The sequence below is a fragment of the Salvelinus alpinus genome, chromosome 15 (assembly GCF_045679555.1).
Source record: "Salvelinus alpinus chromosome 15, SLU_Salpinus.1, whole genome shotgun sequence".
NCBI classification, from domain to species: Eukaryota; Metazoa; Chordata; class Actinopteri; order Salmoniformes; family Salmonidae; genus Salvelinus; species Salvelinus alpinus.
In genome coordinates, this window is record NC_092100.1 from 12,725,804 (window position 1) to 12,753,427 (window position 27,624).

The window sequence follows — 27,624 nt, forward strand, 5'->3', positions numbered from 1 at the left end:
ACTGCAGCATCCACCGAGAGGCTCTTGCTGCCAAGGGAATGCCTGACAGCTTACAGGCTTACAATGATGGCAAAAAACAACATTTGATAGTGCGCTGACCCTGGTGCTAGAGGAGGAGCTGGAGGGTGAATGTTTGAAGGGGTACGGGACTATAAACAGTTTGGGAACCACTGCTCTAATAGAACAGGTCATTGAACATACACACATTTTCCTATAGTTGGGGTACACAATGCAAAATACTTCTGCCAAAAACACAGCTACTACAGCCAGTAATGCCCGTTTACACAAATGAAATGGTTTGTTTAATGCGCCAGTGAGTGCATTTCCAATTACTTTTCTGGGCAAATAGAAGTCCACTCATACTCCCAATTGTTAACGATATACAGTACCGACTGTTGAATGGGGATGGTAGTTTTCTTGGACTTTTCGCCAGATGCTTTTATCAAGGTGCCAAGCAGTGATGAATTGTGTGGTAGCTTCTGAAAGTACCCGTCTGTTTTCCCAAGCTTTCAGGCAGAATCCATGTGAGCCAGTAAGTTTACAGTGGAAACTAAGAGCACTGTTTGCGATGTATGAATAGGCTGCATCACATTATGCCTGTCATTATGCTTGAAGACACATAAGGGTCTGCTTACAGTTTGGGACAAAACACATACAAAGCCAAACTACTACAGCTGCTACTACTAATACCTTCATTCATAATAATAATTAAATGTGCCATTATCAGTTCCATTCTCTCCAAATGGCTTGATTTGGCTTGTCTGTCCTTCACTGTTGAGCCTTTCTTCACGACTGCTATTGTCAGTGAGGAAAACAGATGTCAAGTGCCTTGTTGATATGCTCTGGAATGATCCAGTAGCATTTACAGATCCTTGTGAAGATTAAACAAAGATTAAAACTCCCAATGTTGTGTCTAAGCAGCTAAAATGTTTAACTTTTGTTTATACAGACATAACAACTTGGCTTTAACATCTTCCTGATTAGACTGCCATCCTGTAGGTATTCTGTTGAATGCCTCCCTGTGTGGGTATGCAACCCCAGTCCAAATTTGACTCAACCTCATAAATATTGGGTTAGCAACAGTAAACTGTCTGTTTGTAAAATGACTGTCTTTAGACCAGTAAATATTATAACACATCATCAAATAAATGTAGTCTATATTAGTACAATATCTTATCTTTTATTGCCAGCACTACATAGTGACTTAAGAGATGACTGGAATGTACTGTATGTGAAGAGCACTAGGTGATGTAAGTAAATATTGTCTGATGGTATGACGAGTGAAAGAAAGCCCTGTCAGTGCCGCTCTGTGTCATGTTGAAATATGCTCCATACATCAGACTTCAATATGCACCACCTGGTTTGTGACTTGACTCGAGAAACAATGTCTTCTTTCTAGACTAGGGGTGTCAAACTAATTTTGTCCGGGGCCCACATTCGGTCCACAACGAGGTCCAGAGGGCTGCACTGAAAATGTGTTATATTTACTTGCCGTCAGAATTTGCATAAAAATAGTCCTCTATCCATCGATTTTGGAATTTACGATGCTCCCTGATTGTCTAGCTTTCTTTTGGGTGATTATTAGTGAGCTGGACACAGTCAACAAACGAAGAATGCAGGTCCATTATCATTTATACACGATTTCGATCTGGTTTTTAGATATTTTAAAGTATATTGAGTTCGTTAACAAAAAGACTAAAAATAGCACCCCTTGTGTGCACATGAGTTTTTTACCGTATACCCTGTAATGGTACAGAAATGGTATGACGGTATGAAAATGTGGATATCATCCAACCCGAGCGCTAAACTGGTGCCAGTTGTGAAAAAAGTAAATAGTTGGAAGTGTTACAAGGTTGAAAATAATGCCATTGTTAATTAGATGTATTTTTTTCATTAACCGGGATGTTTTCTCTTGAACAATATGGTCTATCTACTGGAAACTCGTGGACAATATGGACAATACTTAAAAAAAAATTTGTATTCTATTATAAATTACCTAAGTTAAAATAGATTGCCATAGATGACCTGTTATTTACCAATATTACCAAAAATTCTGGTAACTTTAATAAACTGCCAGTAGTTTTGCAACCCAAGAGATAATGGATATAATATTAACAAAGTAAGTTTCCTCTTAGATACCTTCTCTGACAGATGTTTAAATTCTACGCTAGTCAGCAGTGACCAGTGCTAGTCAGCAGTGACCAGTGCTAGTCAGCAGTGACCAGTGCTAGTCAGCAGTGCTAGTCAGCAGTGACCAGTGCTAGTCAGCAGTGCTAGTCAGCAGTGACCAGTGCTAGTCAGCAGTGACCAGTGCTAGTCAGCAGTGCTAGTCAGCAGTGACCAGTGCTAGTCAGCAGTGCTAGTCAGCAGTGACCAGTGCTAGTCAGCAGTGACCAGTGCTAGTCAGCAGTGACCAGTGCTAGTCAGCAGTGACCAGTGCTAGTCAGCAGTGCTAGTCAGCAGTGACCAGTGCTAGTCAGCAGTGACCAGTGCTAGTCAGCAGTGACCAGTGCTAGTCAGCAGTGCTAGTCAGCAGTGACCAGTGCTAGTCAGCAGTGCTAGTCAGCAGTGCTAGTCAGCAGTGACCAGTGCTAGTCAGCAGTGCTAGTCAGCAGTGACCAGTGCTAGTCAGCAGTGCTAGTCAGCAGTGACCAGTGCTAGTCAGCAGTGCTAGTCAGCAGTGACCAGTGCTAGTCAGCAGTGACCAGTGCTAGTCAGCAGTGACCAGTGCTAGTCAGCAGTGACCAGTGCTAGTCAGCAGTGCTAGTCAGCAGTGACCAGTGCTAGTCAGCAGTGCTAGTCAGCAGTGACCAGTGCTAGTCAGCAGTGCTAGTCAGCAGTGACCAGTGCTAGTCAGCAGTGACCAGTGCTAGTCAGCAGTGCTAGTCAGCAGTGACCAGTGCTAGTCAGCAGTGCTAGTCAGCAGTGACCAGTGCTAGTCAGCAGTGACCAGTGCTAGTCAGCAGTGACCAGTGCTAGTCAGCAGTGCTAGTCAGCAGTGACCAGTGCTAGTCAGCAGTGCTAGTCAGCAGTGACCAGTGCTAGTCAGCAGTGCTAGTCAGCAGTGACCAGTGCTAGTCAGCAGTGCTAGTCAGCAGTGCTAGTCAGCAGTGACCAGTGCTAGTCAGCAGTGACCAGTGCTAGTCAGCAGTGACCAGTGCTAGTCAGCAGTGACCAGTGCTAGTCAGCAGTGCTAGTCAGCAGTGACCAGTGCTAGTCAGCAGTGCTAGTCAGCAGTGACCAGTGCTAGTCAGCAGTGCTAGTCAGCAGTGACCAGTGCTAGTCAGCAGTGCTAGTCAGCAGTGACCAGTGCTAGTCAGCAGTGACCAGTGCTAGTCAGCAGTGCTAGTCAGCAGTGACCAGTGCTAGTCAGCAGTGACCAGTGCTAGTCAGCAGTGACCAGTGCTAGTCAGCAGTGACCAGTGCTAGTCAGCAGTGCTAGTCAGCAGTGCTAGTCAGCAGTGACCAGTGCTAGTCAGCAGTGCTAGTCAGCAGTGACCAGTGCTAGTCAGCAGTGCTACTCTTCTATTACCTCAGAAGTCGTAAACCATTATTGACAGATGCTGTAGGACTTTTGTTGTCACACAGACATATCTGCTACTGGAATGTGTATAATGCAGATGACCAGGGCTAAGGAGCTCCCTGTACTGTACTTCTCTAATCGGTGAACCTTTTTAGCCAAGGTAAAACTTCTGTCAGTGAAGGATTAGCAGGTGTTTGAATAGTAGCGGTGAAGAATGTTTTACATGTAATAGCCACTGGAAATACATTTGACACCTCAAACGCTACGTGCACTCAATGCTATTAGAGTAGTTAGGGTGTTGCTGTTCTACAGGTACCAAGAGAAGGCTCACTCAGTAATAGGCCTGGATGAGGCTAGGGAGTATAGACATCTCTGCCTGTTTCCATTTCTGTGTCCTGACTTCAGATATACTGTAGCGTACACAGTGTGGTACCGTGGAGTTTTGGCACGGTACACACACACACAATGGAGCAGGTTTCAACACATTCAAGCTATCTCTGACATATCTGTGAATTTCACTTTTTCTCAATGCAGTTCATCTCCATGACAGCTATGTCCATCAACGTGCAGGTATGTGCTTTGTGTTTCCAGAAAGCAGCTTATGTAAAGAGGATATTCCTTTTTGTGCAGGCCATTGGCTGCCAGATTTCCCCTGTTCTTCACAGTTTGTGGGAAGGCAATAATTGCTGGTTGCCTGGTTGGTGACTGCTACTGACTCTTGACGCCCATGCTTGTCTCCTGATCATTTGTGAGGGAGGGATACAGTACATGCTTGTCTCCTGATCATTTGTGAGGGAGGGATACAGTACATGCTTGTCTCCTGATCATTTGTGAGGGAAGGATACAGTACATGCTTGTCTCCTGATCATTTGTGAGGGAAGGATACAGTACATGCTTGTCTCCTGATCATTTGTGAGGGAGGGATACAGTACATGCTTGTCTCCTGATCATTTGTGTGGGAGGGATACAGTACGTGCTTGTCTCCTGATCATTTGTGAGGGAGGGATACAGTACGTGCTTGTCTCCTGATCATTTGTGAGGGAGGGATACAGTACGTGCTTGTCTCCTGATCATTTGTGAGGGAGGGATACAGTACGTGCTTGTCTCCCGATCATTTGTGTGGGAGGGATACAGTACATGCTTGTCTCCCGATCATTTGTGTGGGAGGGATACAGTACGTGCTTGTCTCCTGATCATTTGTGTGGGAGGGATACAGTACATGCTTGTCTCCTGATCATTTGTGAGGGAGGGATACAGTACATGCTTGTCTCCTGATCATTTGTGAGGGAGGGATACAGTACGTGCTTGTCTCCCGATCATTTGTGAGGGAGGGATACAGTACATGCTTGTCTCCTGATCATTTGTGAGGGAGGGATACAGTACGTGCTTGCCGTGACAGTGTCTTTGGCCTGGCTACAGCACTATTTACATATTTTTGAAGTGAGTGGCTCCTGGGGAGAGAGACATGCACATGGCTGTTTTGACTTGAGCTTCTCACCTATCCCACATCAAGAGGTTGTTACTCAGAGTGAGTAGCAGGGTTTCTAGAGTATTAGCATCTCTGAACAGAGAGCGGGCTGTAATTTGCAAACCAAGTGCAATGCGAAAATGTCAGCAGTCAGACGTCCACCAGCAGGTGGTCCCTAAAACGCAGCGCCAAACGAACGGCCGATCAACATTCGGTGTGTGTGTGTGTGTGTGTGTGTGTGTGTGTGGTCCCTAACACAGGTTAGTGTTTAGCTGGGAGGGCAGAGTGAGGGCACTAGTTATTTCCCCCAATACAGGTGCTCTTTTGTACAAGGAGTGCTGGTGGTTAATGGTAGGGTTGTGAGCTTTGAAGTTAAACAGGTGATATACGTATTCGTGTGTATACATTTTTTTTCTCTTTTGAAATGAAAGGAAAAATCTAACATGTTGTTGTGGGGAAAGCCTTATAAGGAACCGTTGATAACAAGGATTGGGGAGGTCAACTGAAAGCAGTTGATCTATTTTGGAAAACTTGCTAGTAGAAGACCGTCTGTATCAGAATGATAGTGATTCTGTGGGAACAGTAAGTTTTCTCATCCATCCCACTCATCCCAACCTCGCATCCTGGTTATGGGGTCAAACCTCCCCTATTTACTAATAGTCTGTCACCACGGCAACTCAACACAGCCCCGGGGAAAGCCCACCAATGCATGTAAGAGAGATTGTGACTGTTGGAGTCTTCACTAGAAAAAGAGGCTGATTCAACTTCACTTTTCGAAACGAGTCCCCTTTCTTGATATTGGAAAGATTTTTGATATACCAGCACTACCTGTGCTACCAAATACACCATTTGATACTGTTAATCTATAGTGCTGTAATCCATCTTTAAACATTTGATCTGCACTGTCATACTGGGGGGATATTTTCACTCATTTCAGGGGGTTTGATTTATGTGCACATGTTTCTAATGAAATAATCTGAGTGGTTGAATCATGCTTTAATATGTGACGGTTTGATACTGTACTCCTGACTGTCTCCTCCAAGCCCCTTCAGCCTCCCAGATCTTTCCTCTCTCTAAACCAGCGACCTCACTGGATGTGTGAGGTCAGCACTGTGGAGTTTTGCTGTAAATCTAACATCACTAGAGAATGAGTCACTCAGCACGGCTCCTCCAGTCCTATCTGTTGCCAATGGGATACCCCTGAGGTCCTCATGTTACAGTTTTTCATAGGGAACCTTCACGCTTACTTCACCGTTTTTATTTAATTGAGCCATTTTTTTTAAACATCTGTTTTAGGAAGTAGGAAACTACTTCACACAATGTAGATTTAAGCAAATGTTGTGAAAACTTTACTTTTGGCTCTTTGACCTTCTCTAAGGGTTTTGATGTTGATACAGAATTGTGAACAGAGATTTGTGATGGTATGGTGGACCCCCATGATCAAAGCTGGATGACAGTCTCCTCCGCTTCCTCTCTCTAGTCTCTCATGTCTCGGGACAATAGGTCTGGCAGTGCTAAGACGCAGCTGTGTTTGTACTACAGTGGACTTTATCCCCATTCCTCCTGCTGACCCTCTCTGGGGGGGTGGGGGGAGGTTTGGGAGAGGAGAGAAGCAGAGTGGTAGGTGAGCTTAGACTCTCCCCAGGTGGCTGAATCTCCCCCATCTCCTCTCCTGTACGCCACAGCCCTATCCTTGGCTCTTACTCGGACGCAGAAAACTATGGTGGAATTAGCTGTGATTACCGGAAAAGTGGAGAGGTCAGCATTTGGATGGGACACAAAAATGCCTCCCCCGTCCCCCTGGCTGTCCTTCCGACAGACCCTCAGCCTGTGGTGGACTGTGCAGGAATGCAGTCGGCGGCAGTTTGCTGTTTGGCCTTTCAGAGGTAACCAAGCATGTCAACCCAGTTTTTCTTTCCCCTGCTCCTCTCCGGCAGAGATAAGAGGCTGCTTGGAAAAGGAGAGGGGGGGAAAAAGAGGATGATTGTTGATCGGCACAGCCCCAAGAAAAGGGCTCAGCGGCCAGCCTTCCTAGTCGGGAGAGAGCCTGGAGCCGGCCTTTCTGGTCGGGAGAGAGCCTGGAGCCGGCCTTTCTGGTCGGGAGAGAGCCTGGAGCCGGCCTTCCTGGTCGGGAGAGAGCCTGGAGCCGGCCTTCCTGGTCGGGAGAGAGCCTGGAGCCGGCCTTCCTGGTCGGGAGAGAGCCTGGAGCCGGCCTTCCTGGTCGGGAGAGAGCCTGGAGCCGGCCTTTCTGGTCGGGAGAGAGCCTGGAGCCGGCCTTCCTGGTCGGGGGAGAGCCTGGAGCCGGCCTTTCTGGTCGGGAGAGAGCCTGGAGCCGGCCTTCCTGGTCGAGAGAGAGCCTGGAGCCGGCCTTCCTGGTCGGGAGAGGGCCTGGAGCCGGCCTTCCTGTTCGGAAGAGAGCCTGGAGCCGGCCTTTCTGGTCGGGAGAGAGCCTGGAGCCGGCTTTCCTGGTCGGGAGAGAGCCTGGAGCCGGCCTTCCTGGTCGGGAGAGAGCCTGGAGCGGCCTTCCTGGTCAGGAGAGAGCCTTGAGCCGGCCTTTCTGGTCGGGAGAGAGCCTGGAGCCAGCCTTTCTGGTCGGGGGAGAGCCTGGAGCCGGCCTTCCTGGTCTGGAGAGAGCCTGGAGCCAGCCTTTCTGGTCGGGAGAGAGCCTGGAGCCGGCCTTCCTGGTCGGGGGAGAGCCTGGAGCCAGCCTTCCTGGTCAGGAGAGAGCCTGGAGTCAGCCTTTCTGGTCGGGAGAGAGCCTGGAGCCGGCCTTCCTGGTCGGCAGAGAGCCTGGAGCTGGTTGTGGAGTTAATAGCTTGGAGCTGGGTCTTTGGTCCCTGGTCTCAGACCATTCTTAACTGTAGTCCCAAGGTACACATCTGGAAGTTCTCACAAAGCCCACCTGTGCTTCATAACTGCAGCGGTGCTGGTGAAGACAGGAGAATTAAGTCCTCAAGTTTCACACCACAGGATGAATCATATCTGTCTGCTGCTGTTAGTGAATTATGCTGTTCGTCTGGTTATATTCACCAGCTATGGAGCCTTTGCGCAGTTTCAAATGGAAATAGCATGTTATCAAGAATGTTATAAAATCATTAGGTTTTTGGACAAAACAATTTAAGAGCTACTACCTTCGAGAACTTTTAGAATAACACGACATGTATGGGGAAATATCAGTGTCGAAACAGACCTGCTGGTAGTCAACAAATGTCACACAGGTCACTGAAAGCACCATTGGGCTGTTCTACGGCTAGTTAACATGGACCCTATGTGAGAGTTCAGAGCACTTCGGAGCGGAGATTGTGTCGGCAGGCTGCCAAGTCTAAGACGTAACAGCTGCTGGCTTTTACTGAGCTCATTTGTTCCCACTTCCAACGAATTACAACTTTATAAAGGCTTTATATAGCATACATAAAGGCTTCATAAGCACTACATGAATGCTTCACAAATGATCTCTAAGCATATATCATACTCTATATGTCATTATTATGAAGCCTTTTTGTATGCTCTATAAAGCCTTTATAAGCTGTACTTCGTTTAACGCGTGACTGCTCATTTAGATCGTCTGCCCCAAGGCCTGTACAGTATCCATATCACTATTACTAAAACACCCTCAGGCCTCTGATAGGTGGGTAGTTCAGGAGGCCTCTGATAGGTGGTTAGTTACAGGCAATTGGAGTGGCCACTTCTGTAGAAGTGATCAATACCCTTAGGGCTTGTCTCGTCTCAGTGTAGGAGACCGGGAAAGCTTGTCTCGTCTCGGTGTAGGAGGCTGGGAAAGCTTGTCTCGGTGTAGGAGGCTGGGAAAGCTTGTCTTGTCTCGGTGTAGGAGACTGGGAAAGCTTGTCTCGGTGTAGGAGACTGGGAAAGCTTGTCTCGGTGTAGGAGGCTGGGAAAGCTCGTCTCGGTGTAGGAGACTGGGAAAGCTTGTCTCGGTGAATTAGACGTGTATCGTCTTTGTGTGAGATCAGTGCCCTCCTCTGTGTTTCATGTGAAGGGGGCGGTGATGAGAAGGCGGGTAAGGGTGTGTCTCCACTTCCTGAGGTGAACACTGTCATTAATATACTCCACTGTCCTGTACTTACTAGAGGTTTGACTGATTAATCGCAATGGCCGATTAATTTGGGCCGATTTCAAGTTTTCATAACAATCGGAAATCGGTATTTTTGAACACCGATTTTACCGATTTTTTAAATATATTTTTTTACACCTTTATTTATCCTTTATTTAACTAGGCAAGTCAGTTAAGGACACATTCTTATTTTCAATGACGGCCTAAGAACGGTGGGTTAACTGCCTTGTTCAGGGGCAGAATGACCTTGTCAGCTCGGGGTTTCAATCTTGCAACCTTACAGTTAACTAGTCCAACGCTCTAAGCACCTGATTACATTGCACTCCACGAGGAGTCTGCCTGTTACGCGAATGCAGTAGAAGCCAAGGTAAGTTGCTAGCTAGCATTAAACTTATCTTATAAAAAACAATCAATCAATCATAATCACTAGTTAACTACACATGGTTGATGATATTACTAGTTTATCTAGCGTGTCCTGCGTTGCATATAATCGATGCTGTAACGATTTTTGTCGTCGGATGAAGAGTAGTCGGACAAATGAGCAGCGTGGTAAGTGTTCATGTTATATTTATTAAAACAGAACACTAAACAAAATAACAAAGAGAAGGAACGAAAACGAAACAGTCCTGTAAGGGGCAGCAACACAAAACAGAAAACAACTACCCACAAAACACAGGTGGGAAAAGGCTACCTAAGTATGGTTCTCAATCAGAGACAACGATAGACAGCTGCCTCTGATTGAGAACCACACGCGGCCCAACACACAAATAGAAAACATAGAACACAAAACATAGAATGCCCACCCCAACTCACGCCCTGACCAAACCAAAATTGAGACATAAAAAAGGAACTAAGGTCAGGGCGTGACAGAAGCGGTGCGTATTCGCAAAAAAGGACTGTCGTTGCTCCAATGTGTACCTAACCATAAACATCAATGCCTTCCTTAAAATCAATACACAGAAGTATATATTTTTAAACCTGCATATTTAGCTAAAAGAAATCCAGGTTAGCAGGCAATATTAACCAGGTGAAATTGTGTCACTTCTCTTGCGTTCATTGCACGCAGAGTCAGTGTATATGCAACAGTTTGGGCCGCCTAATTTGCCAGAATGTTACGTAATTATGACATAACATTGAAGGTTGTGCAATGTAACAGGAATATTTAGACTTATGGATGCCACCCGTTAGATAAAATACGGAACGGTTCCGTATTTCACTGAAAAAATAAACGTCTTGTTTTCGAGATGATAGTTTCCCGATTTGACCATATTAATGACCTAAGGCTCGTATTTCTGTGTGTTATAATTAAGTTTATGATTTGATAGAGCAGTCTGACTGAGCGGTGGTAGGCACCAGCAGGCTCGTAAGCAATCATTCAAACAGCACTTTCGTGCGTTTTGCCAGCAGCTCTTCGCTGTGCTTCAAGCATTGAGCTGTTTATGACTTCAAGCCTATCAACTCCCGAGATTAGGCTGGTGTAACCGATGTGAAATGGCTAGCTAGTTAGCGGGGTGCGCGCTAATAGCGTTTCAAACGTCACTCGCTCTGAGACTTGAAGTGGTTGTTCCCCTTGCTCTGCATGGGTAACGCTGCTTCGAGGGTGGCTGTTGTCGATGTGTTCCTGGTTCGAGCCCAGGTAGGGGCGAGGAGAGGGACGGAAGCTATACTGTTACATTGGCAATAGTAAAGTGCCTATAAGAACATCCAATAGTCAAAGGTATATGAAATACAAATGGTATAGAGAGAAATAGTCCTATAATTCCTATAACAACTACAACCTAAAACTTCTTACCTGGGAATATTGAAGACTCATGTTAAAAGGAACCACCAGCTTTCATATGTTCTCATGTTCTGAGCAAGGAACTTAAACTTAAGCTTTTTTACATGGCACATACTGCACTTTTACTTTCTTCTCCAACACTTTATTTTTTGCATTATTTAAACCAAATTGAGCATGTTTCATTATTTATTTGAGGCTAAATTGATTTTATTGATGTATTATATTAAGTTAAAATAAGTGTTCATTCAGTATTGTTGTAATTGTCATTATTAAAAAAAAATATTAATTGGTATCGGCTTTTTTTGGTCCTCCAATAATCGGTATCAGTATCGGCGTTGAAAAATGATAATCGGTCGACCTCTAGTACTTACCTCGGCCACACTGATGTAGTTGGTGTTCTGTGCTAATGTCTCTCACTCTCTTGCTCTCTCTCTCTCCTCCCCCATCCTCCCTGTATAGTTGAAACAGTTGGACAAGGCAGCGGCGGCGGCCCACACCTATTTCCAGGCAAACCCGGAGAGCGTGGAGATGGATCAGAACCTGGAGCAATACAAGGCTCTGGAGGGCACCAACCTGGACCACTTTGTGGACAGAGAGGCACGGCCACATCAGGTGCGAGTGTGGAATAGGAACCTTTTTGTGTCGGTTTTCCAGACTCCGATTAAGCCTAGTCCTGGACCATGAAGTACTTTCAATTGAGTTTTTCTTTTGAGAATGATTTTGAATCCAGGACTAGGCTTAATCTATGTCTGGGAAACCTCCCCTGAGTCCATGTCAGTTCCTGATGAAAACAACTGTCAATGTTCTTCAGACTGTCACTGATCCATGGAGTTTACTGAGGGCCTTTTTGATTATTTAACAAATTCAGGCCTTGTTCCAATACCTGTAAACGACATCCTTCTATTCTATTTTCCCTGATTTGCTAATCACTAATCTGAAATGGATGGATTGGCAATAGTTTGCTAAGGAACCATGCTTTTACTTATCCAATCACTTATGGGTCAGTAATTACCTAAAGGGAGAAAGGATGCATTTTGATGCTATTGGAACAGGCCCTGATACAGAGGCTCCTCAGAGCACCCAGTGCTTGCCTTACCGTTGCTTTGGCAGGACCAGGCAGGGTGCTCTCTCTTAAACCCTCTTGCCTCTTTCTGCCAAATAGAATTTGGTATACAGTCTTGGAGTTGAACGTGATGGTGTTGTCAGGTCTTCGTATTGCATTGAATACCGTATGAATCCTGCCTACAGTACAGTTCATAATAGTCCGTGCCCATTAGCGTTAACGTTAGCTGAACCAGGGGCTGTTTTTAACATTGTTTTCCTGCTTCTTTTCTCTCTTTTGCCGTTCTAAATTAAACTTTATGTGGCTGCTTTCTTTGTCTAAATAGTTATTTTGTGGATATATTTTCATGTCTTTAGGATGACAGTGGTCACTACAGTTTAATGAGAGGAGATAAGTTTAGGCCATTGACCTCTGCTTGCGGAGAGCACGGAAGCCAATAAAGGTCTGGCTGTGGAGGGTTGTGTCAGTGCTCACACACACTGTTGTCATTCTGTGGAGGGCTGTGTCAATGCTCACACACACTGTTCTCATTCTGTGGAGGGCTGTGTCAATGCTCACATACACTGTTGTCATTCTGTGGAGGGCTGTGTCAATGCTCACACACACTGTTGTCATTCTGTGGAGGGCTGTGTCAATGCTCACATACACTGTTGTCATTCTGTGGAGGGCTCTGTCAATGCTCACACACACTGTTGTCATTCTGTGGAGGGCTGTGTCAATGCTCACACACACTGTTGTCATTCTGTGGAGGGCTGTGTCAATGCTCACACACACTGTTGTCATTCTGTGGAGGGTGTGTCAATGCTCACACACACTGTTGTCATTCTGTGGAGGGCTGTGTCAATGCTCACACACACTGTTGTCATTCTGTGGAGGGCTGTGTCAATGCTCACACACACTGTTGTCATTCTGGGGAGGGCTGTGTCAATGCTCACACACACTGTTGTCATTCTGTGGAGGGTGTGTCAATGCTCACACACACTGTTGTCATTCTGTGGAGGGCTGTGTCAATGCTCACACACACTGTTGTCATTCTGTGGAGGGCTGTGTCAATGCTCACACACACTGTTGTCATTCTGTGGAGGGCTGTGTCAATGCTCACATACACTGTTGTCATTCTGTGGAGGGCTCTGTCAATGCTCACATACACTGTTGTCATTCTGTGGAGGGCTCTGTCAATGCTCACACACACTGTTGTCATTCTGTGGAGGGCTGTGTCAATGCTCACATACACTGTTGTCATTCTGTGGAGGGCTCTGTCAATGCTCACACACACTGTTGTCATTCTGTGGAGGGCTGTGTCAATGCTCACATACACTGTTGTCATTCTGTGGAGGGCTCTGTCAATGCTCACACACACTGTTGTCATTCTGTGGAGGGCTGTGTCAATGCTCACACACACTGTTGTCATTCTGTGGAGGGCTGTGTCAATGCTCACACACACTGTTCTTATTCATTGTATCACTCGGTGGTGTCTGACTGCCTGTCTGTCGCAACATACAGACTACACTACACAGGTTTACTCTTATGTTTTCGTCATGTAGCAGGCAGATGCAACTTGTATTGAGTAGCTCACAGTAACTGTCTTGGCTGCAACTCTGTGTGTATAGTTATCATGGTCCCAAGCTCAGCTAAATTCTTCCTCCTCTTTTTCTCCCCAATGCTCCCCTCACTTATCCTCTCTATCTCTCCCCCTTTGTCCTCCTCCCAAATCCTCTTCTTCCTACCTCTCTCCCCCTCTATCCTATTCTCAACCTTCTCTCTTCCCCTCTCTCTCTTCCCACACTCTACCCCTCTCTCTCTCTCTCTCTCTTCCCACCCTTCATCCCTCCCTCTCTCCCCATTCCACTCTCCCCTTTTCTCCCCACAGAGGTCCTTCTCAGCGGGGGTGAAGCTGTATGACAATGCAAACTATGAGGAGGCCATCTCCCTGTTCGAGGAGGCCCTCCAGGAGTACTACAGGGCTGACATGGAGTGTCGGGCCCTCTGCCAGGGGCCCCAGAGGTTCGCGGAGCAGGACCATGTCCTCTACCGCTACAGCCTCTACCAACTGGTCTCAGGTCAGTCACTATCTTGTCCTATGTTTCATCATTCTAGTGTCTATAACACCTCCTTTGTAGTGTCTTGAACACCTATGTAGGGTCTAGAACACATCCTATGTAGGGTCTATAACACCTATATGTAGTGTCTAACACCTATGTAGGGTCTATAACTCCTATGTGTAGTGTCTAACACCTCCTATGTAGTATATATGTAGGGTCTATAACACCTAGATGAAGTGTGTAACATCTATGTAGTGTCTATAACACATATGTGTAGTGTCTATAAAACCTATGTAGTTTCTATAACACCTATGCAGTATCTATGTAGGGTCTATAATACCTATATGTAGCGTCTATGTTGTGTCTTATACACCTATGTTATTCATATTGTCTCACGTTTTGTTTAATATACTTTTATTTTTACATATTGTTTTACTGAAATCAGAGTTTGCATTTGTTGGCTCTGAAAGATTTCAACTCTTGTACTCTGATGCTAGGTGACTCACTCAGTGTGTTGACATGAATAGACATACATGAATATGTAGTATGTGGTGTATAGACACACATGAATATGTAGTATGTGGTGTATAGACACACATGAATATGTAGTATGTGGTGTATAGACACACATGAATATGTAGTATGTGGTGTATAGACACACATGAATATGTAGTATGTGGTGTATAGACACACATGAATATGTAGTATGTGGTGTATAGACATACATGAATATGTAGTATGTGGTGTATAGTCACACATGAATATGTAGTATGTGGTGTATAGACACACATGAATATGTAGTATGTGGTGTATAGACACACATGAATATGTAGTATGTGGTGTATAGACATACATGAATATGTGGTGTATAGATGTAACAGTATAACTTTAGACCGTCCCCTCGCCCCGACACGGGCGCAAACCAGGGACTCTCTGCACACATCAACAGTCACCCACGAAGCATCGTTACCCATCGCTCCACAAAAGCCGCGGCCCTTGCAGAGCAATGGGAAACCCTACTTCAGGTCTCAGAGCAAGTGACGTAACCTATTGAAACGCTATTAGCGCGTACCCGCTAACTAGCTAGCCATTTCACATCCGTTACACTGACACACATGAATATGTAGTATGTGGTGTATAGACATACATGAATATGTGGTGTATGGATGTGAGCTGCTTGTTCTGTGTGCTGAGTGTGGCTCCACAGTGCCAGACCAGAACACCTTAGGTCAGAGGTGTCAAACTCATTTTGCCTCGCAGGCCATATTTGGTCTTTACCGAGGTCCAGAGGGCCCCACTTAAAATTGGTTATATTGCCTCGCCGTCAAAATTTGCCCAAATTTGTCCTCTATTCATCACTTTTGGCATTTTTGATACCCCTGACTGTCTAGCTTTCATTTTGAAGTCAATAGTCTATACATATAGATACATTAGAATTTCTACAGTTATTTTGTACATTTGAAATGACTTGAAAGCGTCTGCTTTAGTAGTTGATGTTTATGTTTTACAGCTAAGAGAAGGGGTGAAGCTGGACTCAAAACAGAACTGTTTATGTTTTACAGCTAAGAGAAGGGGTGAAGCTGGACTCAAAACAGAACTGTTTATGTTTTACAGCTAAGAGAAGGGGTGAAGCTGGACTCAAAACAGAACTGTTTATGTTTTACAGCTAAGAGAAGGGGTGAAGCTGGACTCAAAACAGAACTGTTTATGTTTTACAGCTAAGAGAAGGGGTGAAGCTGGACTCAAAACAGAGCTCTCTTCTTCCAGCGGTGGTTAACATTGTTTACAAGCCCCTGGTGCAAAATGTAATTCTCCCCCTCAGAGAAACACAGCCTTGAGTTAAAACAGCAACTTATCATGTTATGGAAGTGTAGCTTTAATGTAGGATGAGAAACTTCTCTTGGTGAAGTGTTTTGATATGGCGTACAGCCATGACTTATCATGACTTTTCTCCCAACTCTAGAAATGAAGTACTGACTTGTTTTTGATGTCACACTTTTTGTGTTTAAGATTAGTCATAGATTACAACATATCTGAACGAGGTGAAGTTTGAGATGGCTGCCATGGTTGGGTCAACATTTGCTCAGATTAAGAAGAATTAGCTGAGACATTCTTGCAAACAGAATCTTGATTGATTTGACAAACTACTCCCTTGCTTTGGAAATTGTTAAATTTTTTCATATTATGAGGTCAAAACAACATGAATGTTCAAATAAATGGACTGCTATTTCATTTTGAAGGGAGTACCGGTAAACTATTTAACAGCAATTTATCCCTACGCCATATCTCGCCATATCTCATGTCAAGTGCCATTCATTTTCAAGGAGAGCTACTTACCGTAAATTACCTCCTCGAGGATCCTTTTATCAGATAAATGATTTTCCCACCTGGACTGCTTTATGGCAGAGCTCATTTTGAAGGTACCTCCCTTCATCTCTGTTGGCTGCTCAAAGAAAATGTCATGCAAGACTTGATACACCAATGACTCCTGAAACATATTGTGGTTCTTGGCCTTTCCTGTGTAATATCCTGGTATTGTCGTTTCAAAACAGTGTTATAGCCACAAGTTACTCTTTGGCTAAGTGATCCAACAGACCACTGAACATGTTGAAAGGAACTCTAAAAGGGTGGAGATGAGTGCAGGAAAATCTAATTGCTAGTCCAGAGGGTGTTTCAAGGTAACATATGAATTGTTATAAACAACACAGACGGAGTGTAATGTGTACTTCACGCATTCCTCCTTAGTGAATGGTGTGTGTTTGTGGTGGGATACTGTGTTAGCCGTGTGTGTATGTGTGTGTACGACTGCACATGCATAGCCTCATGGGATCTGTATGACGTGCTCCTTAACTATCTTAGACCAGTGTATCCCAACTACGGTCCTCCAGTAACCCCAAAACCACCTGATTCAGTTTGTCCTCCAGTGACCCCAACACCCCAAAAACACCTGATTCAGTTTGTCCTCCAGTGACCCCAACACCACAAAAACACCTGATTCAGTTTGTCCTCCAGTGACCCCAACACCACAAAAACACCTGATTCAGTTTGTCCTCCAGTGACCCCAACACCCCAAAAACACCTGATTCAGTTTGTCCTCCAGTGACCCCAACACCACAAAACCACCTGATTCAGTTTGTCCTCCAGTGACCCCAACACCACAAAAACACCTGATTCAGTTTGTCCTCCAGTGACCCCAACACCACAAAACCACCTGATTCAGTTTGTCCTCCAGTGACCCCAACACCACAAAAACACCTGATTCAGTTTGTCCTCCAGTGACCCCAACACCACAAAAACACCTGATTCAGTTTGTCCTCCAGTGACCCCAACACCACAAAAACACCTGATTCAGTTTGTCCTCCAGTGACCCCAACACCACAAAAACACCTGATTCAGTTTGTCCTCCAGTGACCCCAACACCACAAAAACACCTGATTCAGTTTGTCCTCCAGTGACCCCAACACCACAAAAACACCTGATTCAGTTTGTCCTCCAGTGACCCCAACACCACAAAAACACCTGATTCAGTTTGTCCTCCAGTGACCCCAACACCACAAAAGCACCTGATTCAGTTTGTCCTCCAGTGACCCCAACACCACAAAAACACCTGATTCAGTTTGTCCTCCAGTGACCCCAACACCACAAAAACACCTGATTCAGTTTGTCCTCCAGTGACCCCAACACCACAAAAACACCTGATTCAGTTTGTCCTCCAGTGACCCCAACACCACAAAACCACCTGATTCAGTTTGTCCTCCAGTAACCCCAACACCACAAAAACACCTGATTCAGTTTGTCCTCCAGTGACCCCAACACCCCAAAAACACCTGATTCAGTTTGTCCTCCAGTGACCCCAACACCACAAAACCACCTGATTCAGTTTGTCCTCCAGTGACCCCAACACCACAAAAACATCTGATTCAGTTTGTCCTCCAGTGACCCCAACACCACAAAAACACCTGATTCAGTTTGTCAAGGGCATGATGATTAGTTGACAAGTAGAGTCAGGTGTGCTTGTCTGCGGCCACAACAAAAATATTCACATTCCATTTCAGGCTTCATCCGGACTAGGACGGTGGATATTGTTCGTCCTCCTGCTGCGAACTCTAGCAGGCTTGTAACTGTGCAGCCAAATATTGTTAGTGGTTTATCATCATTAATGCTTTATCTGTGCTTTACATGAGTAATGAATGAATTCACCTGTATCCTCTCCACCCTCCTGTGTGTGTTTCAGACCACTTCACCCAGGTGCTGCACTGTGAACACGAGTGTGTGAGAGACCTGTCTACCCGGCCCGGCCGTCTGTCTCCCATGGAGAACTACCTGCCTCTACACTACGACTACCTGCAGTTTGCCTACTACCAGCGTGAGTAACATTACTTTACTGCACCATACTGCACCTTACTCTGCCTCTACACTATGACTACCTGCAGTTCACCTACTTCCTGAGTGAGTAACGTAACCTTACTGCACCTTACTAAACCTTACTCTACCCTACTGCACCTTACTGAACCTTACTCTACCCTACTGCACCTTACTGAACCTTACTCTACCCTACTGCACCTTACTCTACCCTACTGCACCTTACTGAACCTTACTCTACCCTACTGCACCTTACTGAACCTTACTCTACCCTACTGAACCTTACTCTACCTTACTGAACCTTACTGAACCTTACTCTACCCTACTGCACCTTACTGAACCTTACTCTATCCTACTGCACCTTACTCTACCCTACTGCACCTTACTGAACATTACTCTACCCTATTGCACCTTACTCTACCCTACTGCACCTTACTGAACCTTACTCTACCCTACTGCACCTTACTGAACCTTACTCTACCCTACTGCACCTTACTACCCTACCCTACTGAACCTTACTCTACCCTACTGCACCTTACTGAACCTTACTGAACCTTACTCTACCCTACTGCACCTTACTAAACCTTACTCTACCCTACTGAACCTTACTCTACCTTACTGAACCTTACTCTATCCTACTGCACCTTACTGAACCTTACTCTGCCCTACTGCACCTTACTGAACCTTACTCTGTCCTACTGTACCTTACTGAACATTACTCTACCATACCGCACCTTACTGAACCTTACTCTACCCTACTGCACCTTACTGAACCTTCCCCTACCCTACTGCACCTTACTGAACCTTACTCTGCCCTACTGCACCTTACTCTTCCCTACTGCACCTTACTGAACCGTACTCTGCCCTACTGCACCTTACTGAACCTTACTCTGCCCTACTGCACCTTACTGAACCTTACTCTGCCCTACTGTACCTTTACTGAACCTTACTCTGCCCTACTGTACCTTACTGAACCTTTCTCTACCCTACTGTACCTTACTGAACTTTACTCTGCCCTACTGCACCTTACTGAACCTTACTCTGCCCTACTGCACCTTACTGAACCTTACTCTGCCCTACTGTACCTTACTGAACTTTACTCTGCCCTACTGCACCTTACTGAACCTTTCTCTGCCCTACTGCACCTTACTGAACCTTACTCTACCCTACTGTACCTTACTGAACCTTTCTCAACCCTACTGCACCTTACTGAACATTACTCTGCCCTACTGTACCTTACTGAACCTTACTGAACCCTACTGCACCTTACTGAACCTTACTCTGCCCTACTGCACCTTACTGAACCTTACTCTACCCTACTGTACCTTACTGAACCTTACTCTACCCTACTGTACCTTACTGAACCTTACTCTACCCTACTGCACCTTACTGAACCTTACTCTACCCTACTGCACCTTACTGAACCTTACTCTACCCTACTGCACCTTACTGAACCTTACTCTACCCTACTGAACCTTACTCTACCTTACTGAACCTTACTGAACCTTACTCTACCCTACTGCACCTTACTGAACCTTACTCTATCCTACTGCACCTTACTCTACCCTACTGCACCTTACTGAACATTACTCTACCCTATTGCACCTTACTCTACCCTACTGCACCTTACTGAACCTTACTCTACCCTACTGCACCTTACTGAACCTTACTCTACCCTACTGCACCTTACTCTACCCTACTGCACCTTACTGAACCTTACTCTACCCTACTGCACCTTACTGAACCTTACTGAACCTTACTCTACCCTACTGCACCTTACTAAACCTTACTCTACCCTACTGAACCTTACTCTACCTTACTGAACCTTACTCTATCCTACTGCACCTTACTGAACCTTACTCTGCCCTACTGCACCTTACTGAACCTTACTCTGTCCTACTGTACCTTACTGAACATTACTCTACCATACCGCACCTTACTGAACCTTACTCTACCCTACTGCACCTTACTGAACCTTCCCCTACCCTACTGCACCTTACTGAACCTTACTCTGCCCTACTGCACCTTACTCTTCCCTACTGCACCTTACTGAACCGTACTCTGCCCTACTGCACCTTACTGAACCTTACTCTGCCCTACTGCACCTTACTGAACCTTACTCTGCCCTACTGCACCTTACTGAACCTTACTCTGCCCTACTGTACCTTTACTGAACCTTACTCTGCCCTACTGTACCTTACTGAACCTTTCTCTACCCTACTGTACCTTACTGAACTTTACTCTGCCCTACTGCACCTTACTGAACCTTACTCTGCCCTACTGCACCTTACTGAACCTTACTCTGCCCTACTGTACCTTACTGAACTTTACTCTGCCCTACTGCACCTTACTGAACCTTTCTCTGCCCTACTGCACCTTACTGAACCTTACTCTACCCTACTGCACCTTACTGAACCTTTCTCAACCCTACTGCACCTTACTGAACATTACTCTGCCCTACTGTACCTTACTGAACCTTACTGAACCCTACTGCACCTTACTGAACCTTACTCTGCCCTACTGCACCTTACTGAACCTTACTCTACCCTACTGTACCTTACTGAACCTTACTCTACCCTACTGTACCTTACTGAACCTTACTCTACCCTACTGCACCTTACTGAACCTTACTCTACCCTACTGCACCTTACTGAACCTTACTCTGCCCTACTGTACCTTACTGAACCTTACTCTGCCCTACTGCACCTTACTCTACCCTACTGCACCTTACTGAACCTTACTCTACCCTACTGTACCCTACTGTACCTTACTCTGCCCTACTGCACTTTACTGAACCTTACTATACCCTACTGTACCTTACTGAACCTTACTCTATCCTACTGCACCTTACTGAACCTTTCTCTACCTTACTGCACCTTACTGAACCTTACTCTACCCTACTGCACCTTACTGAACCTTACCCTACTGTACCTTACTGAACCTTACTCTACCCTACTGCACCTTACTGAACCTTATTCTGCCCTACTGTACCTTACTCTGCCCTACTGTACCTTACTGAACCTTACTCTGCCCTACTGTACCTTACTGAACCTTACTCTACCCTACTGTACCTTACTGAACCTTACTCTGCCCTACTGTACCTTACTGAGCCTTACTCTGCACTACTGTATCTTACTCTGCCCTACTGTACCTTACTGAACCTTACTCTGCCCTACTGTACCTTACTGAACCTTACTCTACCCTACTGTACCTTACTGAACATTACTCTGCCCTACTGTACCTTACTGAACATTACTCTGCCCTACTGTACCTTACTGAACATTACTCTGCCCTACTGTACCTTACTGAACATTACTCTGCCCTACTGTACCTTACTGAACATTACTCAGCCCTACTGTACCTTACTGAACCTTACTCTGCCCTACTGTACCTTACTGAACCTTACTCTGCCCTACTGTACCTTACTGAACCTTACTCTGCCCTACTGTACCTTACTGAACCTTACTCTGCCCTACTGCACCTTACTGAACCTTACTCTGCCCTACTGCACCTTACTGAACCTTACTCTGCCCTACTGTACCTTACTCTGCCCTACTGTACCTTACTGTACCTTACTCTGCCCTACTGTACCTTACTCTGCCCTACTGTACCTTACTGTACCTTACTCTGCCCTACTGTACCTTACTGTACCTTACTCTACCCTACTGCACCTTACTGAACATTACTCTGTCCTACTGCACCTTACTGAACCTTACTCTACCTTACTGAACCTTACTGAACCTTACTCTACCCTACTGTACCTTACTGAACTTTACTCTGCCCTACTGCACCTTACTGAACCTTACTCTACCCTACTGCACCTTACTGAATCTTACTCTGAACCCTACTCTACCCTACTGCACCTTACTCTACCCCACTGTACCCTACTGTACCTTACTGAACATTACTCTGCCTTACTACACCTTACTGTACCTTACTCTACCCTACTGCACCTTACTGAACATTACTCTGCCCTACTGTACCTTACTCTGCCCCTACTGTACCTTACTGTACCTTACTGAACCTTACTCTGCCCTACTGCAACTCTAGACTATCGATGCGTCCAAAATGGCACCCTATTCCCTATATATTGCACTACTTTTGACCAGAGCCATTTGGACCCTGGTCTAAAGTAGTGCACTATATAGGGAATAGGGTGGCATTTGGGATATAGGTTATTACGATTACCTGAAGTTCACCTACTACCAGCATGAGTATTACCTTACTTCACCCTACTTGACCCTGCTTGACCTTGCTTGCAGACAGGGTGTGGTGTTCAGACTACAGGGGTGGCCAACCCTCATCCTGGAGGGTTGCCGTGTGTACAGGCTTTTGTTGATTGACTAACACACCCACACCCGTCTTTAATTAGATAAGTATTCACCTGATGACTCACACAGAGAGCTGGGAAATGCCCGGTCACAGACATTTTTGAAAGAGCCCTCAGAGAGGAAATCACAAAGAGCTGTGGAGAAAGACTAGGAACTGTATTCATAAAGCTTCTCCGAGTTAGAGTGCTGATCTAGGATCAGTTTAGCCTTTTAGATTGGAATGAATGGACAGCACTCCTAATCTGTGATGTTTTGTGAGTACAGGCCTACACAATCAACACCCAACAGACCAGGACCACACCTCAGTAGGGAACCACACACTGTTCCACTCAAACTCATTCAGCAACATGAATCCATTATCTGGTGTCCGTATCTAAAAATGTATGCACGCATGACTGTAAGTCTCTCTGGATAAAAACTGGATAATATATGCTAAATGGCATATATTATAATAGGCATCCAGCCTTTGTCTTTATCCTAAATGGCATCCTATTCACTGTATAGTGCACTACTTTTGACCAGAGTCCATAGGGAAATAGGGTGCCTAAATAGGGAATAGGGGGCCATTTGGGACAGTCTGGGCTGATTGGGGATCAGACGTTAGAGGGAGAGAGAGATGGGTTGGCAGGACAGCACAGCATGTAGATCAGACGTTCGAGGGAGGGACGGGTTGGCAGGACAGCACAGCAGCGGAGAGAAGGAGGGAAAATACGATGTGATGAATACTTATGAGCTCATCAGATCATGTCTAATGCCCCTGCACCATATGTCTAATAAACCAAGTGGATCATGGGATTCTAGGAAAAACAGAGCTCAATGAATCATTCCCAACAGCGGCACTTACTGTGTCTTCTTCCCTATATAGTGCACTATTCCCTATATAAAGAACAGGGTACCATTTGGGACACATCTGTGTGAATACTGTGTGAATACTGTGTGAATAACGGGGGAATACCGTGTGAATACCGTGTGAATACTGTGTGAATACCATGTGAATACCGTGTAAAGCTCTGCAAGGCTCTACAGTTGATGTTACTTGGAGACTGTGGGAGATGCCGTTAACCATATAATGAGTTATTTAAATACAGCTGATGTTACTTGGAGACTGTGGGAGATGCCGTTAACCATATAATGAGTTATTTAATAGGATCTCTATGCTGTTGACAGTGAGTCACTGTCAACGCTGAGTCTATAGCAGGCTGGACTTTCGAGGCAAAGGATAGATTTTCAGTCCGGTTTAAATGCAAAGGCCTTGTCACCCTTTGAGATCGTATGGGGTTTAAGTTTAAAGTATATGTCTAACTTTTACATGGGGGAGAGAGGTAAAGAGAGAGAGACAGATTGAGAAAAAAGAGCAATTGTGTCTTAAATGTTCCAAAAAGTGTTTTATTGTCTATTGTTGCAATGTTTCATGTCATGCCAATAAACATTTTTAAATTGTTAAAATGGAAATTGAGAGAAAGAGAGAGAATGTGCAGTCATCCATCAAGTCTCTAATCGCTTGTTAAAAAGACAAGTCTCCTCACTCAGCAGCCTCTCATTGCTCTGCGGGAAGCTGTTTCCTCAATGATCCGTGCGGTGACATTGTTGTTTTTATGGCCTGAAAGCCCCTCGCTGTTTAAGACCCGGGAACCAGGGGAACCTGAGGAGACGTACTGACCACAGAAACACTCGCTGCCTCTGCCCCTCCAAGAAGTGGTTTCAGAGCCAAGCTGCTCTACAAGCTAGTAAAGTGCACGTGTGTGTGTGTGGGGGGGGGGGGGTGTACAGTGTGTGTTACTAGCAAGTCACTACTCGCTGTAAAATCTTTAGATACAGCAGATATACTGCACGTCCTCCTCACACCTAGTCAGTCCCACCAGCCATCCTCCCCAGTTCCAGTTCTCTCCTAGCCTGGAGCAGCAGTGGGGGTGTGTGGGGGTGCGTGTCTGTGTTTCCACTATCTCACCCAGCCCCCGACTGCTTGTCACTGCTCTAGCGTCTTGCTCCAGTGTGCTCATGGTTCTGGAATGTTCAGCTGCTAGACTTCCAAAAGCTCCAGACACACATCTCATCCTAGGCCTAGGGGGCTTTGTTACATGTGGCTTTGTCTCTGCTGACCTGTATGAGTGGGAAAACTCTTCCTCAACAGTGCAGAATAAGTAGCAAAACTATCAATATACATTAGTGCACTCTATAGGGAACAGAATGCCATTGGGGATGCAGGCTTACAGGGTAGTTCAGGGAGGGAGTCTGAGGTGTGGTGACAGGTCCTCACACCTAATTCTATTGATCATTTTTCTCTCTCACTCTTTGTTCATCTCGCTCTCTTTCTCTCACTCCTTACCCCCTTCTTTCAATTTCAGTATTCAATTCCATTTTCAATGTTCAGCTTTATTAGCACAGTAGGAACAAGCCAGTGTCGCCAAAGCAACACAACACAGTAATATCGATATCTACCTGATAATGTGCACTTTCTCTCACTCTGTCTCCAGTCAATTTCAATATTCAATACCGTTTTCAATTCAAACAAGCTTTATCGACACAAGAACCTCACAACTTTGCCAAACAATACAACAGAACAAAACAAAACACTACTGTCTGTTTCATAATGTCTTTTTATCTCTCTGTCTCTCCAGTTAACATGGTTGAGGAGGCCTTGGAGTGTGCCCAGTCCTACCTGCTGTTCCACGAGGGGGACGAGTTTATGACAGAGAACGTGGAGTACTATCGAGAGGCTATAGGTCACGACCTCAAACCCCGGGAGGTAAGACCTTGGCTCTGTCCAAAATGGCACCCTATTCCCTATATAGTGCACTACTATTAACCAGGACTCATATGAGATATTCCTTATATAGTGCACTACTATTCCCTATATAGTGCACTACTATTAACCAGGACTCATATGAGCTATTCCTTATATAGTGCACTACTATTAACCAGGACTCATATGAGCTATTCCTTATATAGTGCACTACTATTAACCGGGACCCATATGAGCTTATGTAACTTGCATAATTTGTGTTTACTGGGAATTTTTTTATTTTTTTATTTAACCTTTATTTAACCAGGTAGGCAAATTGAGAACACGTTCTCATTTACAATTGCGACCTGGCCAAGATAAAGCAAAGCAGTTCGACACATACAACAACACATAGTTACACATGGAGTAAAACAAACATATAGTCAATAATACAGTGAAAAAAAAAATAATAAGTCTATATACAATGTGAGCAAGTGAGGTGAGATAAGGGAGGTGAAGGCAAACAAATATATGTATAAATAAATAAAAATATAAAAGGCCATGGAGGCGAAGTGAGTACAACACAGCAAGTAAAATAAAAACTAAAAAAACAATGGAATGGTTGGTTTGCAGTGGAAGAAAGTGCAAAGTAGAGACAGAAATAATGGGGTGCAAAGGAGCAAAATAAATTAATAAATAAATACAGTAGGTAAAGAGGTAGTTGTTTGGGCTAAATTGTAGATGGGTTATGTACAGGTGCAGTAATCTATGAGCTGCTCTGACAGCTGGTGCTTAAAGCTAGTGAGGGAGATAGGTGTTTCCAGTTTCAGAGATTTTTGTAGTTCGTTCCAGTCATTGGCAGCAGAGAACTGGAAGGAGAAATTGGTTTTGGGGGTGACTAGAGAGATATACCTGCTGGAGCGCGTGCTACAGGTAGGTGCTGCTATGGTGACCAGCGAGCTGAGATAAGGGGGGACTTTACCTAGCAGGGTCTTGTAGATGACCTGGAACCAGTGGGTTTGGCGACGAGTATGAAGCGAGGGCCAGCCAACGAGAGTGTACAGGTCGCAGTGGTGGGTAGTATATGGGGCTTTGGTGACAAAACGGATGGCACTGTGATAGACTGCATCCAATTTATTGAGTAGGGTTTTGGAGGCTATTTTGTAAATGACATCACCGAAGTCGAGGATTGGTAGGATGGTCAGTTTTACAAGGGTATGTTTGGCAGCATGAGTAAAGGATGCTTTGTTGCGGAATAGGAAGCCAATTCTAGATTTGACTTTGGATTGGAGATGTTTGATGTGAGTCTGGAAGGAGAGTTTACAGTCTAACCAGACACCTAGGTATTTGTAGGTGTCCACATATTCTAAGTCAGAGCCGTCCAAAGTAGTGATGTTGGACAGGCGGGCAGGAGCAGGCAGCGATCGGTTGAAGAGCATGCATTTGGTTTTACTTGTATTTAAGAGCAGTTGGAGGCCACGGAAGGAGAGTTGTATGGCATTGAAGCTCGCCTGGAGGGTTGTTAACACAGTGTCAAAAGAAGGGCCAGAAGTATACAGAATAGTGTCGTCTGCGTAGAGGTGGATCAGAGAATCACCAGCAGCAAGAGCGACATCATTGATGTAAACAGAGAAGAGAGTCGGTCCAAGAATTGAACCCTGTGGCACCCCCATAGAGACTGCCAGAGGCCCGGACAACAGACCCTCCGATTTGACACACTGAACTCGATCAGAGAAGTAGTTGGTGAACCAGGCGAGGCAATCATTAGAGAAACCAAGGCTGTCGAGTCTGCCAATGAGGATGTGGTGATTGACAGAGTCAAAGGCCTTGGCCAGGTCAATGAATACGGCTGCACAGTATTGTTTCCTATCGATGGCGGTTACGATATCGTTTATGACCTTGAGCGTGGCTGAGGTGCACCCATGACCAGCTCTGAAACCAGATTGCATTGCGGAGAAGGTGTGGTGGGATTCGAAATGGTCGGTAATCTGTTTGTTGACTTGGCTTTCGAAGACCTTAGAAAGGCAGGGTAGGATAGATATAGGTCTGTAGCAGTTAGGGTCAAGGGTGTCCCCCCCTTTGAAGAGGGGGATAACCGCAGCTGCTTTCCAATCTTTGGGGATCTCAGACGACACGAAAGAGAGGTTGAAGAGGCTAGTAATAGGGGTGGCAACAATTTCAGCAGATAGTTTTAGAAAGAAAGGGTCCAGATTATCTAGCCCGGCTGATTTGTAAGGGTCCAGATTTTGCAGCTCATTTAG

At 45.3% G+C, this 27,624-nt stretch overlaps 1 protein-coding gene across 1 annotated transcript in view; it reads left to right on the forward strand.

Moving 5' to 3' along the window:
- LOC139539499 (prolyl 3-hydroxylase 2-like) overlaps positions 1-27,624 on the forward strand; it is a 108,642-nt gene that overhangs the window by 57,865 nt on the left and 23,153 nt on the right. Inside the window, exons 2-5 of the mRNA XM_071342515.1 lie at positions 11,303-11,455; positions 13,777-13,966; positions 18,183-18,314; positions 25,260-25,387. Coding sequence (XP_071198616.1) covers positions 11,303-11,455; positions 13,777-13,966; positions 18,183-18,314; positions 25,260-25,387 — 603 coding nt within the window. The remainder of the gene's footprint in view (positions 1-11,302; positions 11,456-13,776; positions 13,967-18,182; positions 18,315-25,259; positions 25,388-27,624) is intronic.